Source organism: Macaca mulatta, chromosome 1 (assembly GCF_049350105.2).
Source record: "Macaca mulatta isolate MMU2019108-1 chromosome 1, T2T-MMU8v2.0, whole genome shotgun sequence".
In the NCBI taxonomy this organism is placed as follows: domain Eukaryota; kingdom Metazoa; phylum Chordata; class Mammalia; order Primates; family Cercopithecidae; genus Macaca; species Macaca mulatta.
In genome coordinates, this window is record NC_133406.1 from 131,296,688 (window position 1) to 131,312,703 (window position 16,016).

Sequence of the window (16,016 nt, forward strand, 5' to 3'; positions counted from 1 at the left end):
ATAGCTTTAAAACTGTAAGATGAATATGGAAATATAGGAACTTTTAGACTTAGTCCAGTTTTTTTTTTTTTTTGGAGACAAGAGTCTTGCTTTTGTTGCCCAGGCTGGAGTGAAGTGGTGCAATCTTGGCTCACTGCAACCTCCGCCGCCCAGGTTCAAGCTTTTCCTGCCTCAGCCTCCTGAGTAGCTGGGATTACAGGCGCCCGCCACCATGGCCAGCTACTTTTAGTAGAGGACAGGGTTTCGCCATGTTGTCCAGGGTGGTCTCAAACTCCTGACCTCAGGTGATCTGCCCGCCTTGGCCTCCCAAAGTGCTGGGATTACAGGCGTGAGCCACCACGCCCAGCGTGTCCAATGTTTTTACGTAGGTCAAAAACCACATATACGTTAGTATGAGTGGTTGTAGATTCACACATTCTTCTCATATAGTATATGTCGTTACAAGTAAGTTAAGAAAAATTTAGGCCAGGCGAGGTGACTCATGCCTGTAATCCCAGCACTTTGAGAGGCAGAGGTGGGTGGATCACCTGAGGTCAGGAGCTTGAGACCAGCCTGGCCAACATGGTGAAACCCTGTGTCTACTAAAAACACAAAAAAATTAGTGGGGCACAGTGGTGTGAGCCCATAGTCCCAGCTCCTCGGGTGGCTGAGGCAGGAGAATTGCTTGAACACAGGAGACGGACATTGTAGTGAGCTGAGATCGTGCCATTGCACTCCAGCCTGGGCAACAGAGCGACACTCTGTCTCAAAAAAAAAAAAAAGTTATGTAACATTTGTTTGAGGAATCAAATAAAATGTTAATCTCATTATGTGCTTTATGAAGTTTGAATGCTGTTTTGTCACCTGTTCTGCTTTTAATTAGTATAACCTGAATTTGGTGACATACTGGTTTTTTTTTGTTGTTTGTTTGTTTTTTAATTCAGGCAGCTAATTCTTGATGGTCAATGGGACGAAGTTCTTCAGTTCATTCAGCCTCTAGAATGTATGGAAAAATTTGACAAAAAAAGGTAAGATTTTATCTAAAGTTTTTATTGTCTCATCATTGGTAGAAGCTTAGCAAAACAATGAACAAAAATTTTTATTTTTATTTTTCTTTCTCCACTGGCTTTGAGCAGAGAGTAAACAAACTGATCTCTCTCTGTCATCCAGGCTGGAGTGTGGTGGCATGATCACAGCTCACTGCAGCCTTGGTCTCCTGGGCTCAAGCAATCCTCCCACCTCAGCCTCTCAAGTAGCTGGGACTACAGGCATGTGCCATCAGCCTAGCTAATTTTTGTAGTTTTTCAGAGTTGGGGTTTCACCATGTTGCCCCAGCTTCCCCTGTGTTTTTATTTTAAGTTGATTTAATGTTCACTGACCTTTTCTTCTGCTATTAGCAATCTGATGATAAATTGTGAATTTTTAAAGACAGGTTCTTGTTCTACCACCAGGCTGATGTGCAGTGGCATGTGTGTGGCACTGCAGTTTCAAATTCCACAGTGAATTTTTCACTTAGAATATTATGCTTTTCATTTTCAAATTTGTATAATTTTTTGGTAAGATTTTTCCATCTGTTCGTTCATTATGATTATATTTTTCTTTAGGTCCTTCAACATACTGAGAGTAGCTGCTTGTTTGCTTGTTTGGTAATTTGGACTTGTGCTTATATCAGGCTCAGTCTCTAATGATTGCCTTTTCTCTTAACTGGGAGTCACTTTTTGTTTTTTTTTAACTATATCTAATTATTTTGTAAATGTAATCTGCACATTGTAGCTTCACTCTTGAGACTCTGAATTCTGTTCTTTTCCTACATAAAAAGTTTGATTTTTATACAGGCAATTATTTAACTTAGGTAGCTTCAAAATGCAAACTCTTTCTCCCCTCTTATGGATACCAGCCAAAATCTCTGCTCAGTTCTTTGGCCTTTCATCTGTTTTCTCCAGACTCCTTGGAGTCTCCCTTGCATCTTTACAGTTTAGGGGATAGCCAGGGATTTGGGTACCTAAGTTTATACAGTAGATTTTGGTATGTTTCCTACTGTGACTCCCTCCTTTTTTTGGATCTTCCACTCATTTTTCAGCTGCTCTGGCAGTACCAAACTTTTTTTTTGAGACAAAGTCTCATTCTGTTGCCCAGACTGGAGTGCAGTGGTATGAACACAACCCACTCTAGCCTTGACTTCCTGGGCTCAAGTGATTTGCCTGCTTCAGACTCCTGTGTGGCTGGGACCACAGGCATGTGTCACCCCGCTAGGCTAATTTTTAGATTTTTTATAGAGACCAGGTCTCACTTTGTTGCCCAGGCTGGTCTTGAACTTCTGGGCTGAAACAATCCTCCTGCCTTGGCCTCTCAAAGCACTAAGATTACAAGTATGAGCCATTTTGCTCAGTCAGTACCAGACTCTTCAAGCCACAGCATTCTGTTTGAGTTCTAGCTCACACTGTGTGAACTGGAGAGTGCCCTCAACTGGAAAGCCTTATGCCCTTGAATCTGACCTCTGAAATTTCAGTGTTTTTATTTTTATTTTTTTCTTTGAGACGGAGTCTCACTCTGTTGCCCAGACTGGAATGCAGTGGCACGATCTTGGCTCACTGCAACCTTCGCTTCCCAGGTTCAAGCGATTCTCCTGCCTCAGCCTCCCGAGTAGCTGGGACCACAGGTGTGCACCACTATACCCAGCTAATTTTTGTATTTTTAGAGATGGGGTTTCACTGTGTTGGCCAGGCTGGTCTCGAACTCCTGACCTCGTGATCCACTCACCTTGGCCTCCCAAAGTGCTGGGATTACAGGCTTGAGCCAACGCACCTGGCAAATTTCTCTTTTTTTAAGGGTTGACTTCCCTCTAATTGTGCCAGCTTTTCAAATGCATTCAAAATAGTCATTTTTTGAGGCCAGGCATGGTGACTCACGCCTGTAATCCCAGCACTTTGGAAGGCCAAGGCAGGCGGATCACCTGAGGTCAGGAGTTGGAGACCAGCCTGGCCAAGATGGCAAAATCCTGTCTCTACTAAAAATACGAAAAAAAATTGGCTGGGTGTGGTGGCACATGGTTGTAATCCTGGCTACTTGGGAGGCTGAGGCAGGAGAATCGCTTGAACCTGGGAGGCAGAGATTGCAGTGAGCCGAGACTGTGCCACTGCACTCCAGCCTGGGCGACAGAGCAGGACTGTGTCTCAGTCAGTCAATCCATAAACAAATAAAGTAGTCATTTTTTGTATTTTATGTAGGATTTATTGTTGTTATATGCAGAAAGTTAGCCAGATACAAGTTACTCCATCATTATCAGAAGTTGAACCTCTTGTTATTTTTTGATTTGCTGTTCAGACCATGCTGCTTGATATTTCTTTGCATTTGTACATTCTTCACTTATCTGGAATATTAATCCCTTCCCCATCTCCTGCCTTTACCTGGTACAATTCTGATTGTCTTCTGCGAGTCAGTTATTATGTCTTTTTTTTTTTTTTTTTAACTTTCCACCCCTTTTGTACAATTGGTTTCATACTTCTTTGAGACCTTGCTGAATTCTGTGAATATTTCATATAATTTATTAGGTGACCCTCTTTTTTAAGGCAGGGGTTTTGTTTTATTAGACACAATTTGCTACTACAATAGTGGCTGAAAGAATGACTGAAGGTTCATTATTTTTTTCTTTCCAGACTTAGAAATACTTTTTCTATAAATTGCTTTGGGCAATAAAGCTTTTGATTCTTAGACAACTTAGGTAGACTCTTTGCTATCCCTTCCCTCACTGAAAAATTCTTGTTAAAAAGCTTTAAGTTGGGACCAGGTACAGTGGCTGATACTTGTAATCCGAGCACTTTGGGAGGCTGAGGCAGGAGAATTGCTTGAAGCCAGGAATTTGAGATCAATCTGAGCAACAAAGTGAGACCCAGTCTCTACAAAACAATGTTAAAAATTGGCTGGGTGCTGTGATACACAATTGTAGTCCTAGCTGCTTGGGAGGCTGAGGCAGGAGGATTGCTTGGGCCAAAGTTTGAGGCTGTAGTGAGCTGTGATCATGCCACTATCCTCCAGTCTGGGTGACCGAGCAGAAGACTCTGTCTCTATTTAAAAAAAAAAAAAAAAAAGCTCTAAGTCTCTATTTCGTAACGTTTTAGAAATGTTAATTTTCTCCTGCCCTTTCAGTCCCATTTTTTATTAGACTTTTCTCATATTTAAAAAGAAAATATTTGATTTAATCTTTCTACAATGTATATGTATATAAAAATGTAACATACCCCATAAATATATACTACTATTTGTCAATGAAAATTTTTTTAATAAAGAAAAAACAGAATGTAAGGTAAACAAAACATTTTGGATATAAGACTTTTGATTTAATATTAGGTAACATTTGATATCTTCTATAAAAATTGGATTTTTGTTTACAATTAATATTGGAAATAGAAATTCATTCTCTGAGTGTTAAATTGTGATTACTTGTCACTGAACTTTCTTCAGTTATGGCTTCAATATGATAAGAAGCCTTGTAAATTATTTGATTATTTGAATAATTTTCTTAAAGCAAAAGTACTTATATAGTAACTTCTAAGTATATTTGACATCAGACATTGGAAAAATTAATGTTTCATTTTTTTCCACAGGTTTCGTTATATTATCCTGAAGCAGAAGTTTTTAGAAGCTTTATGTGTTAACAATGCAATGTCAGCAGAAGATGAGCCCCAGCATGTAAGATTTTTATTCCTGAAGGTTTGCGCCCTAGTCTTGTTTTCAGTCATAAGTATTTTAGTCACTGAAATGAAGGATTAGCATCACAAGTTTTCTAAGTTTTTATGAGCTGGGTTGGGGCAAGATCTGGTGTTTTCCAGGTGTAGTATTTTCAATCTGTAGTGCTTCTAAACTTGTTCCATGGTTTAAACCAAGATATATAAATAGCTGGCTAGTTGAAGCGTGTGTGCATCTCTCTTGTTTAAGGTAAGTCAGCAATAGCCAAAGTTTGACTTGATGACTCTTCCTCATTTCTTCTTTTTTTAATCCCAGAAGTGGGTTGGTTATGTTTATTTCCTTTTTCTCTTGTCTTTTCCGTATTTTCTTTGATCCAGAGATAGTTTTTTTGCTGAAATGTTTATCTTCATGATTATTTAAATTTAATGAAATTAAATTCATTTTGATTAGGAAAGTGACTTTTAAAGATTCAGTGTTAATACTAAAACCGAGAAAACTTTTATTAAGTTCTAGTAACTGTTAACTGAAGTAAAGTGTATTAGTCCATTTGAGCTTCTATAACAAAATATCATAAACTAGGGGGCTGGTAAACAATAGAAGTTTATTTCTCACAGTTCTGGTAGCTGTAAAGTCCAAGATCAAGGTACCAGCAGATTCGTTGTCTGATGAGGGCTTGTGCTCTGGTTCATGGATGGTGCCTTCTAGCTGTGTTTTTCACCTGGTTAAAGAGGCTAGCTAGCTCTCTGGGGTCTCTTATATGGGCACTAATCTAATTCATGAGGGCTGAGCATTTATAACCCAGTCACCTCCCAAAGGCCCGGCTTTTCTAATACCATTACCTTGTGGGGTTAGGATTTCAACATAGGAATTTTAGGGAGGCACAAACATTCAGACTGTGGCAAAAACCAAAGGATTTTACAGTGGAGACTTTCAGATAGAGAAATATTTGCCAGACAATGATGTTCAAAAGTGAAAAGAACACTGGAACATGAGTTAGGAGACCTATTTTTTATTCTGTCTTCGCCACTAATCAACTGAATTACCTTGGTAAATGTGTACCCTGACTTTTCCCATATGTAAGATATGGAGGCTGGACCAGGTGAGCACTGAGGTTCCTTACATCATTAAAAGCTTGTGATTCAAAGACAGTATTCACTATACAAATTATTATAATTTGTCTCTCAGCTAAGCTTCCTTTTTGGTCTGTCTGGATTGTTTTGTAGTAAGTCAACTGTAGGCTTTCCCTTTCCTTTTTTTTTTGAGGCAGAGTCTCGTACTGTCGCCCAGGCTGGAGTGCAGTGGCGTGATCTTGGCTCTCTGCAACCTCAACCTCCCGGGTTCAAGTAATTCTCCTGCCTCAGCCTGCGGAGTAGCTGGGATTACAGGCACCTGCTACCACGCCCAGCTAATATTTTGTATTTTTATTAGAGACAGGGTTTCACTATGTTGGCCAGGCTGGTCTCGAACTCCTGACCTCGTGATCTGCCCGCCTTGGCCTCCCAGATTGTTGGGATTACAGGTGCGAGCCACCACGCTCGGCTCCCTTTTCTTGACTCTCTGTCCCCACACAATTTTGCTCTAAGGTAAGTTAGGACTAACAGAATGGCTCTTTTGCCTTTTGGGTAAGCTGGAATAATAGCAGGGTTTATAAACAGTTGAATATTGGCATGCTTCAATTTTTATTTCTAGAAAAATTATTCTTACCCTTAAAAAATTGTATATTTGAGAGCTGTGGCACACCTGTGGTCCCAGCTACTTTAGAGGCTAATGATCACTTGAGCCCAGGAGTTCAAGGCTGTAGTGCACTATATTTGTGTGTATGAATAACCCCTGCACTCCAGCATGGGCAGAAGAGTGAGATCCCGTCTTAAGCCTGAATTATAATAGAACAATGTTTTTATAGATAAAAGTTTAATGCGCTAATTAACCAAATTTTTTATTATTTTTATTTTAGTTGTGAAAACATTTTGGTTCCTGTCTTGAAAGCTGTTGCATATCTGACAGATTATATGAGTATTCTGTGGCAATATAATTTATTCTTTGTACTCTTGTTGTTTTTATATTTTACAGCATGTTTTTTATAGTGATTATTTGATCATTTGTATTTTTCTTACAGCTGGAATTTACCATGCAAGAAGCTGTGCAATGTTTACATGCTCTAGAAGAATACTGTCCTTCTAAAGATGACTATAGTAAGCTCTGTTTGCTTTTGACTTTGCCTCGTCTGACCAATCATGCCGAGTTTAAGGACTGGAATCCCAGTACTGCACGAGTTCACTGTTTTGAAGAGGCTTGTGTCATGGTTGCAGAATTCATCCCTGCTGATAGGAAGCTAAGTGAAGCTGGTTTTAAAGCTAGTAACAATCGTTTATTTCAGCTTGTAATGAAAGGCCTACTTTATGAATGCTGTGTAGAATTTTGTCAGAGTAAAGCAACCGGAGAAGAAATTACAGAAAGCGAAGTGCTTCTTGGCATCGACCTCTTATGTGGTAATGGTTGTGATGACTTGGATCTGAGTTTACTGTCATGGCTTCAGAATCTTCCATCTTCTGTCTTCTCTTGTGCTTTTGAACAGAAAATGCTTAATATTCATGTTGACAAACTTCTGAAACCTACAAAAGCTGCATATGCTGATCTTTTGACTCCTCTTATCAGCAAACTCTCTCCCTATCCATCGTCCCCAATGAGAAGACCTCAATCAGCTGATGCCTATATGACCCGCTCTCTGAATCCTGCTTTAGATGGCCTCACCTGTGGACTAACCAGTCATGATAAGAGAATTTCAGACCTTGGAAACAAAACTTCTCCAATGTCACACTCCTTTGCTAACTTCCATTATCCAGGGGTACAAAACCTCAGTAGAAGTCTCATGCTTGAGAATACAGAATGTCACAGTATTTATGAAGAATCCCCTGAGCGGTAAGCATTTGCTTATAAAAATTAGGAAATCTTAGGCCGGGTGAGGTGGCTCACGCCTGTAATCCCAGCACTGTGGGAGGCCAAGGTGGGCAGATCACGCGGTCAGGAGATCGAGACCATCCTGGCTTACATGGTGAAACCCCATCTCTACTAAAAATACAAAAAATGAGCCAGGCGTGGTGGTGGGCGCCTGTAGTCCTAGCTACTTGGGAGGCTGAGGCAGGAGAATGGCGTGAATCCAGGAGGCGGAGCTTGCGGTGAGCTGAGCTCGCGCCACTGCACTCCAGCCTGGGTGACAGAGTGAGAATCTGTCTCAAAAAAAAAAAAAAAAAAAAAAATTAGGAAATCTTCGGAAGTTCGAGATAATCTAATTATAGTGTGTATATGTTTTATTTTCTTTGAGACGGGGTCTGGCTCTGTCACCCAAGCTGGAGTGCAGTGGAACAATCTCCCAGGTTAAAATCAGCCTCCTTAGTAGCTGGGACTACCAGCACACGCCACCATACTTGGCTAATTTTTGTATATTTGATAGAGACGGGGTTTTGCAGTGTTGCCCAGGCTGGTCTCAAGCTCCTGGACTCAAGCGAAGCAATCATCCCGCCTCGGCCTCCTAAAGTTCTGGGATTACAGGTGTGAACCACCACGCCCAGGAGTGTGTATGTTTTCTTAATGTTCAGGTCATTTTAGTTGAAAGTTAGTCCTTAATACTTTAGTAAGTGTTTAAAATTTTTGATAATTAAAATTATATGAGAAAAATCTTCATTTTTGTATCTTATTATTTTGCTGGTTATAAATGTAATATATGTGCTGTGAAGAAAATTTGGAAAATATAGAAGAGTAATAGAATGAGAATTAAAATCCCACACAATCTCATACTTAGACCAGTCTTTTTTTCTCTGAGTACTTTTTTTTTTTTTTTTTGAGATGGAGTTTTGCTCTTGTCACTCAGGCTGAGTGCAGTGGCACCCTCCATCTCCCAGGTTCAAGTAATTCTCCTGCCTCAGCCTCCCAAGTAGCTGGGATTACAGGCACCTGCCACCATGCCCAACTAATTTTTGTATTTTTAGTAGAGACGGGGTTTTACTATGTTGGCCAGGCTGGTCATGAACTCCTGATCTCAGCTGATCCACCTGCCTCGGCCTCCCAAAGTGCTAGGATTACAGGTGTGAGCCGTTGCACCCGGCTATCTGAATACATTTTAAAAAATTGGGAATGTATTATATAGATTTTCACGTAATCTGCTTTTTCCACTTGAAAGATCATGACTGTTTTCCATATTCTTGAAAATTTCTTGATATCAATGATTAATCATAAGTATGCAGTATTTTATTGTATGACTATGTCACAAATTTAACTCCTTATTGTATAAATTTAACTCCTTATCCTTAAGGATGCCAGATTGTTTCTCCTTTTTTTCTCCTGTACATAGTAGTGTGGAGAACAACCAGAACTTAAAACTCCATAATTATTTCCACTTACTTTATTTAGTAATTTTTATACATATGAAGGAAATAAGTGTTAAAGCCACCATTCAGTTTTTCCTTCAAACCTGGCAAGAAATAGTAAACTCCTGATCAACAGTTATTTATTTCAGGGTTAGGAAACTTTCTGCCTCATTTTTCCAGGAAACCCATGAGTATGTATGGATGGTTTTCTGTAACTTAGAGTTGGCACAATGAAGTATTAGTGTTGACTTCAATAAATTTATTTCATGAAAGAGATAAAAATGAAACCTTTTCACATTACATAGGATAGTTGGAGCCATTCTTTGCAGAGGAAGGAGCAGTGGACTCAGAATTTCTGTTTCTAATTACAGCAAGTGAGCTGGGTATGGTGACTCAGGCCTGTAATGCCAGCACTTTGGGAGGCCGAGGCGGTGGATCACTTGAGGTCAGGAGTTCAAGACTAGCTTGTCCAACATGGTAAAACCCCGTCTCTACTAAAAATGCAAAAATTAGCTGGGCGTGGTGGCACATGGCTGCAGTCCCAGCTACTTAGGAGGCTGACGCAGGAGAATCGCTTGAACCTGGGAAGTGGAGGTTGCGGTGAGCCTAGATTGTACCACTGCACTCCAGCCTGGGCGACAAAGTGAGATTCTGTCTCAAAAATAATAATAATTAGAGCAAGTGGAGATCCTTAGTTAAAGCTTAAGAAATACAGGGTAAGGCTGGGCACGGTGGCTCAAGCCTGTAACCCCAGCACTTTGGGAGGCTGAGGTGGCTGGATCACCTGAGGTCAGAAGTTTGAGACCAGCCTGGCCAACATGGTGAAACCCTGTCTCTACTAAAAATAAAAAAAAATTAGGTGGTGCGTGCCTGTAATCCCAGCTACTTGGGAGGCCAAGGCAGGAGAATCGCTTGAGCCCGGGAGGCGGAAGTTGCAGTGAGCAGAGATCGCACCATTGCACTCCAGCCTAGGCAACAGAGTGAGACTCCATCTCAAAAAAAGAAAAAAGAAATATAGGATAAATGTATAGGGAAACCTTTTCCGTTAAGTTGCTCTGAGATTATAGAGGAGAAGGTTGTGATATTTTCTTTCATGTTCTTTAGAGAGGAGAATCTAACTTGAGTCAGTTAAGTGAGGGACTTCCTAAAGGGTAGGTTAACTTTTTTTTTTCTTTTTTTTTGAGACGGAGTCTCGCTCTGTTGCCCAGGCTAGAGTGCAGTGGCGCAATCTCGGCTCACTGCAACCTCCGCCTCCTGGGTTCAAGCGATTCTCCTGCCTCAGTCTCTCAAGTAGCTGGGACTATAGGCGCCTGCCACTGTGCCTGACTAATTTTTGTATTTTTAGTAGAGACGAGGTTTCACCATCTTGGCTAGGCTGATCTCGAACTCCTGACCTCATGATCCGCCCACCTCGGCCTCCCAAAGTGCTGGGATTACAGGCATGAGCCACCGCGCCCGGCCTGAACACAGTCTTTAAAGTCAGACATAGGTCTGAACAATAGCTTTGCCATTTACTGGCTGTGTGACCTTGGGAAAGTTACTTAATCTCTCTGAGCCTCAGTTATCTTCTCTATATAATAAAGCATTGACTTGCAAAATGAGATAAAGCTTCTAGTAGAGTGGCAAGCATGTGATTGGTACTCAGGGAATATAAATTTCTTCCCTTCAGAGCTCATAGCTTTGGTAAGGACAGTGTGTCAAAAAGGACTACTAATGAAATGCTGTGAGAGTTACTGTCCTATGGATAAAGTGTAAAAGTTTACTTTGGAACAAATGTACTTATTTTTAAATATATTTTAGATGTAATTTAAAAAATATTGGGACAGGTACGGTGACTCACACCTGTAATCCCAGCACTTTGGGAGGCTGAGGTGAGAGGATTGCTTGAGGCTAGGAGTTTGAGACCAGCTTGGGCAATATAGTGAGACCCCATCTCTATTTATTGTTTTTTAAAATATATATATAAACTCAATTAGACCAATTATGCTAAGTATGCAACATGAGGAGTACTACTTGAAATACTTGAAGTCAGTATCTTTTTTTTTTTTTCTTTAAGTGGGTATGCATTTAAAATATATTTCAGACTAGGCACGGTGGATCACTGGAACCCAGGAGTTCAGGACCATCCTGGACAACATGGTGAAAACTTGTCTCTACAGAAAAATACAAACGTATTAGCCAAGCATGGTGGTGTGTGCCTGTAGTCATAGCTACTTGGGAGGCTGAGGTGGGAGGATCGGTTGAGCCCAGAAGGTTGAGGCTGCAGTGAGCCTTGATTACACCACTGTACTCTAGCCTGGGTTACAGCAAGATATCCTATCTCAAAAAAAAAAATTTTTTTTTTTTTGGTGATTACTATATGCTAACACCATGCTACAATGTGATTGGACTACTATGGTGAACAAGAAGATAAAACATGAAAGAAAGGGAGTGTGTAATATTTTATAAGGATATCCTTCCGCTTGAACAGAGACACTTAAAATGGAGGAAAAGTCATTTGAAATATGTAAGCTTGAAATGCATGTATTTTAGGCATGGGCCAGCATTGGAATTGGAGTCTGATGACCTGAGTTCGAGTTCAAGCTCTATTTTCTAGCTGTGCAATCTTAGGAAAATCACTTGTTTTTTGAGTCTGTTACCTCTCTGTGAAGTGGGTCTTATAACCTGTTTCACAGGTTATTGTGCAAGTTAAATGAGATAATGCATATGGAAGTTCTGTATATGTTGCAAAATTAAATGAAATGTTACTTTTTGAAGGTTATTTTATTCTTTATACAGTTAATAGCTCTTACAAATTTTTCTTTGTGGACATAAAAGGGGACTTCTTATGGTCATTAGTAATTTACAGCACAGCCTGGTAGCCAAAAAACTCCTCCTCAGTCTTTTTTTTTTTTTTTTTTTTTTTTGAGAGGGAGTCTAGCTCTTATTGCCCAGGCTGGACTGCAATGGCGCGATCTCAGCTCACTGCAACCTCTGCCTCCCAGGTTCAAGTGATTCTCCTGCCTCAGCCTCCCAAGTAGCTGGGATTACAGGCATGCGCCACCATGCCCGGCTAATTTTGTATTTTTAGTAGAGACACGGTTTCTCTATGTTGGTCAGGCTGGTCTCATACTCCCGACCTCAGGTGATCCGCCACCCTCAGCCTCCCAAAGTGTTGGGATTACAGGTGTGAGCCACTGTGCCTGGCCCAAAGAAAGTCTTCTAATAAAATCTCAAAAATTCTTAAAATTGTATAGAAACGTATTGGAGGAAAAAATCTTTAGATAACAAAACTGTAAGTTTATATTTTATAAAGATAATTTAGGCATTATGTTATCCAACTTATTATTTGTATTCATCAGCCTATTTTAAGCCGAGCTACAGAGAATATAAGTGACTGTCCCAAGGCCACACAACTGATTTTATTTTTTATTTATTTTTAGTTTTATTTTTTTGAGGTAGAGTCTTACTCTGTCACCAGGCTGGAGTGCAGTGGCCTGATCTCAGCTCACTGCAACCTCTGTCTCCCTGGTTCAAGCGATTATCTTGTCTCAGCCTCCCAAGTAGCTGGGACTACAGGCGCATACCACGCCCAGCTAATTTTTGTGTTTTTAGTAGAAACGGGGTTTCACCATGTTGGCCAGGATGGTCTCGATCTCCTGACCTCGTGATCTGCCCACCTCAGCCTCCTAAAGTACTGGGATTACAGGCATAAGCCGCTGCGCCTGGCCCATACAACTGATTTTAAACTGGAGACCTACTCTCACTCTCCCTACCTAATAACCCATTACTCCTCCATTAAGACCTTCCTATTTTTAAAAACTCTTTTTGTGGTATTTTTAAGAGAAGAAAGGAATATAAAAAATCTATTTGTGTATAGTTTATACACAGGCTAAATATTCTTTTTTTATTTTTTGAGACAAGGTCTCACTCTGTCACCCAGGCTGGAGTGTAGTGGTGTGATCTTGACTCACTGTAACCTCTACCTCCTGGGATCAGGTGATCCTCCCACTTCAGCCTCCCGAGTAGCTGGGACCACAGGTGCCCCACCACACCCAACTAATTTTTTTTTTTTTTTTAAAGAGGCTGGGCTTCGCCATGTTGCCCAGGTTGGTCTCAAACTTCTGAGCTCAAGCGAGTTGCCTGCCTTGGCCTCCCAAAGTGCTGGGATTACAGGCGTGAGCCACTGTGCCTGGCCTATTCATTTTTTAAAATTAAAATTTCTTGGCTGGGCTTGGTGACTCATGCTTGTAATCTCAGCACTTTGGGAGGCTGGGGAGGGTGGATCGCTTGAGATCAGGAGTTTGAGACCAGCCTGGCTAACATGGTGAAACTCCATCTCTACTAAATATACAAAAAATTAGGCAGGTGTGGTGGCAGGCACTTGTGTTCCCAACTACTCTGGAGGCTGAGGCAGGAGAATTGCTTGAACCTGAGAGGTGGAGGTTACAGTGAGCGGAAATTACATCACTGCACTCCAGTTGGGGCTACAGAGAGAGACTCTGTCTCAAAAATAATAATAATAAAATAAAATTTCTCTAACTAAAATATATTTTCCTTTACTCCCCCCTCTGCCTTTTTGTTTTTTTTGCACGTTTCTGGAAGAAGTGATACACCTGTTGATGCACAGAGGCCTATAGGCAGTGAAATCTTGGGCCAGAGTTCAGTTTCAGAAAAAGAGCCTGCAAATGGAGCACAGAATCCAGGACCAGCTAAACAAGAAAAAAATGAGGTAATATTTACTATACCTAGTGTTTTTCAGAGTTATTCTCTTTGTAAGAAGTAATAGAATTTACTTAGAATATAAAAAGAATTTTCTGATATTTGGGAGTAGGAAAGAATATACATAGATTTTCTTATTATTAGCTTACTTTCTCTCCTCTCTTCAACAAATATGTGATGTATTTAGTTGCCTTTATGTATTCTGGAGCAATTTTAACAGGTCAATTTATTAACAATATAAAATATTACAGGTGACATTGCATGGTTTGCATGCTTTGTGACTCAAGTAATTGAGCTTACATTAAACATGGCTAGTTTACATTTTTAAGATATATGGCCTATATTTTACTAATTAGATTTAAGAATAAGAAATTAAACATTTTAAATATAGAATAAAACTTTTATCCAAGTCCAGGGTTCTAGTGTTTTTGTGAGGAAATTTTATTGTGAAATAGGATATAAGTTTTGTATAGGCTGGGTGTGGCAGCTCCTGCCTGTAGTCCTAGCACTTTGGGAGGCCAAGACAGGTGGATCACCTGAGCTCAGGAGTTCAAGACCGACCTAAGCAACATGGTGAAACCCCATCTCTACTAAAAATACAAAAAATTTGCAGGGCGTGATGGCACAGCTACCTGTAGTCCCAGTTGCTCGGGAGGCTGAGGCAGGAGAATCGCTTGAACCTGGGAGGCAGAGGTTGCAGTGAGCCAACATTGCACCACTGCACCCCATCCTGGGCGACAAAGTGAGACTCTGTCTCAAACAAACAAACAGGTTTATATAGCATGCCATTTCTAAGGGGTTAAGTGGTTTTAATAAGTTAAATATGTTTTTTGTTTTCAACTATTAAGAATGTATTTATAGCAATGCAGGAAAAAAAATTAAAAAAAGAATGAAGTAAAAAAATTACTGTTAAAAGTACATTGATATGCACCAAACATATCAATGTACTTTAAAATATGATGCTTTAAATATGATGCAAATATTGAGAGAGCTGAAGGAAGAAATAGTTTTGCAATAATAGTTGGAGACTTCAATACCCTACTTACAATAATGGATGAAACATCTAAGTAGAAGTTCAATAAGGATATAGAGGACTTGAACAATACTGTAAACCAACTAGACCTGACAGACATATGTAAAACACTCCACTCAATAACAGCAGAATACATACCCTTCTCAAGTGTACATGGAACATTTTTTAGTACTAATTTAGGGCTATTGGTAATTGTGCTGCGATAAACATACACTTGCAGGTGTCTGTTTGATATGGTGACTTATTTTCCTTTGAGTGGATACTCAGTGGGATTGCTGGATTGAATGGTAGATCTAGTTCTCTGAGAAATCACCATACTGTTTTTTTCCATAGAGACTGTACTAATTTATATTCCCTCCAGCAATGTGTAAACATTCCCTTTTACCCCATCCATTCCAACATCTATTGTTTTTTAATGATGGCCATTCTGGCTGGGGTAAGTTGGTATCTCATTATGCTTATTAAATATTAATGCCATCCCGCAGCATGGATATTTTTAAAGAAATGCCAGATTTGTATTAGTCTTTATCTACATTCATATTCTCTGATCATGGCCCCCTTGTAAGCATTATAATTTGTATTTTTATTTTGGGTTAGTCAGGGAACCAAGGCAACCATTTCGGTCAGTCTGTTTCTGTGGAATAAAGCAAATTAACGGATCCACTTGAGTATTAAGACTCATACTGTTTTTCAAAGAGCAATAGATTAAGTATTTTTGATTGTTAAATATAGCTAATTGTATATTTTATTCAGCTTTTATAAAAAGTACTGTTGAGTGAAGACATATTCTGTCATAATTTGCTCAAATATGTATATTTTTTCTAATGTTTTTAAGCTTCGAGATTCAACAGAACAATTTCAAGAATATTATAGGCAAAGATTACGCTATCAACAGCATTTAGAACAGAAGGAGCAACAGCGGCAGATATACCAACAGATGTTGCTTGAAGGAGGCGTGAATCAGGAGGATGGTCCTGATCAGCAGCAGAATCTTACTGAACAGTTCCTTAATAGGTTGGTCTTCTAGTCACTTTTTAAAATATGGAGTTATTTGAAAGCTATTTAAAACATGCAATAACTGCTACTTTCTATGTATAGTTGGACATTTTAAGGCTTTTTAAGCATTTCAAGTAATGTGGAGTTACATACTGCTTTCTAGTCACAGCATTCTGAGGGCTCATCTAGTTTCGTCCTTATTCCCTAAGCAACTAGAGCAGAAGAGTGCAGAGGTTCAGTGCACAGGCTGAACCTGT

The 16,016-nt window shown here is 39.9% G+C and overlaps 1 protein-coding gene across 8 annotated transcripts in view; it reads left to right on the top strand.

Annotated features, from left to right (window-relative positions):
* The window catches only part of WDR47 (WD repeat domain 47), a 70,713-nt gene that overhangs the window by 23,776 nt on the left and 30,921 nt on the right, over positions 1 to 16,016 (top strand). For 4 of the 8 annotated variants that reach the window (XM_001088345.5, XM_077952146.1, XM_077952143.1 and 1 more), the window contains 5 exons: positions 924 to 1,007; positions 4,584 to 4,668; positions 6,782 to 7,584; positions 13,614 to 13,740; positions 15,599 to 15,777. In XM_001088345.5, the coding sequence (XP_001088345.2) occupies positions 924 to 1,007; positions 4,584 to 4,668; positions 6,782 to 7,584; positions 13,614 to 13,740; positions 15,599 to 15,777 (1,278 nt within the window). The remainder of the gene's footprint in view (positions 1 to 923; positions 1,008 to 4,583; positions 4,669 to 6,781; positions 7,585 to 13,613; positions 13,741 to 15,598; positions 15,778 to 16,016) is intronic. The other 4 variants (XM_015146604.3, XM_077952152.1, XM_077952149.1 and 1 more) reach the window with 1 other exon arrangement.